This window comes from Myotis brandtii, unplaced genomic scaffold (assembly GCF_000412655.1).
Source record: "Myotis brandtii unplaced genomic scaffold, ASM41265v1 scaffold4281, whole genome shotgun sequence".
Lineage (NCBI taxonomy): Eukaryota > Metazoa > Chordata > Mammalia > Chiroptera > Vespertilionidae > Myotis > Myotis brandtii.
Window position 1 is genome coordinate 4,186 of NW_005366388.1, and position 1,481 is coordinate 5,666.

The window sequence follows — 1,481 nt, forward strand, 5'->3', positions numbered from 1 at the left end:
CTCTCTCCTTCCTTTCGTCTCCAAAGTCAATAAAAATACATCTTTAATAAAAATAATAAAGACACACGCAGGCCCTCCCCACACAGCCCTCCCCACGCGGGGCATCTGGTCCCACTGAGGGGAGGGGGGCCACTGCAGAGGGGGGGCTGAGGGCGACGGGTGGGGACCATCCCCTGGGGCTGGGGAGGAAATTGCCCACATGGGAGGGAACTAGAGCAGAGGCGGGGCTCAGGCAGCAATAAAAGGTGCCAGCGCCTTGGCAGTGGGACCCGCAATGCCGCCAACCAGAGCAGCCACTGCCATGGGAACCGTGGTCCTGGCCCTCGTCCTCCTGGGCACTGCAGCCGCCACGGCCGACAACTGTCCAGGTGAGCCAGGCGCCAGGCGGGCTGCCCTGACGAAGGTCCCAGAGCCTAGAGCCTCCGCATGGACCACTGCCTGCCCCCTGCCGGGTCCTTCCAGAACATTCTTCTTCAGACTGAGGCTGACTCATCCTCTGCAGGGGCACCTGCCTCGGGGTCCTCCCTCGGAGGGCACAGGTGGTGTGAGCTGGAGAGTGCACCCTCCCCCAGCCCGGGTCAGTGCAAGGTCGCACCCAGTACTGGGGGCCTTGAGCCTTGGGGGACAGGCGGCCCCACTGCTCCCCGAGGTGGCACGGGAAGAGGGCAAGGGTCCCAGGGTCCCCACGGGCCTCGATCTCCTTTCCTGTCCCAGGAGCTCTCCAGGGGGCTCCACCCCACCCTCCGTAGTCTCTGGCTGTGGGCGGGGCTGGGACCGGGGACCAGGTGGGGCATGTGAGGAGGTGGGAGAGAGCATGACCCCTGTGACCGGAGAAAGGCCGGTGAGTCAGGAGGAAGGACACACGGGCCTCACGGGGACCATCACACTGAGTCCATGTTCTCCCCTCAGGGCGTCCTATTTTCTTTATTTAAAACAGGGGTCCTCAAACTATGGCCCCCGGGCCACATGCACCAGCCGAAAACATTTATCTTGCCCGCTGGGTGTTTTTGCTGACGCTGCCTTTTGCTTAGCAACCGACTAGTTTTTTTTAAAACTATAGTCCGGCCCTCCAACCGTCTGAGAGACAGTGAACTGGCCCCTTATTTAAAAAGTTTGAGGACCCCTGATTTAAAACAAAAGGATCTTTTACAATTTATTCATTTGCCAGAGAGAGAGGGAGGGAGAGACGTGGATTTGCTGTCCCGTTGCTCGCGCCCTGATGGGGATCCGCCCACAGTCTCAGCACCTGGATGGCGCTCTGACCGGCCAGGCCCCACCAGGGCCCTCATTGTCCCCGACCCCCAGGTGCCCTGTTGTTAATGAGCAGAAATTCAGCGAATGCAGAAGTGAGGTCCCCATTGGCTCCGCCCAGGGAGGACCTGCAGAGGAGAGGCCCGCGGACCATGTGACCCAAAGGGGACCCCGGGAGGAGGTGTGTTTCTGGGTCCCCACACCCTCCCTAGAGGCCGTGTATTTGTGAT

General features: G+C 61.0%; 1 protein-coding gene across 1 annotated transcript in view; it reads left to right on the plus strand.

Moving 5' to 3' along the window:
* The first annotated feature begins 256 nt into the window (after nt 1-256).
* The window catches only part of LOC102261010 (ficolin-2), a 7,824-nt gene continuing 6,599 nt past the window's right edge, over nt 257-1,481 (plus strand). The window contains exon 1 of the mRNA XM_014546043.1: nt 257-368. Coding sequence (XP_014401529.1) covers nt 275-368 — 94 coding nt within the window. The 5' untranslated portion in view covers nt 257-274. The remainder of the gene's footprint in view (nt 369-1,481) is intronic.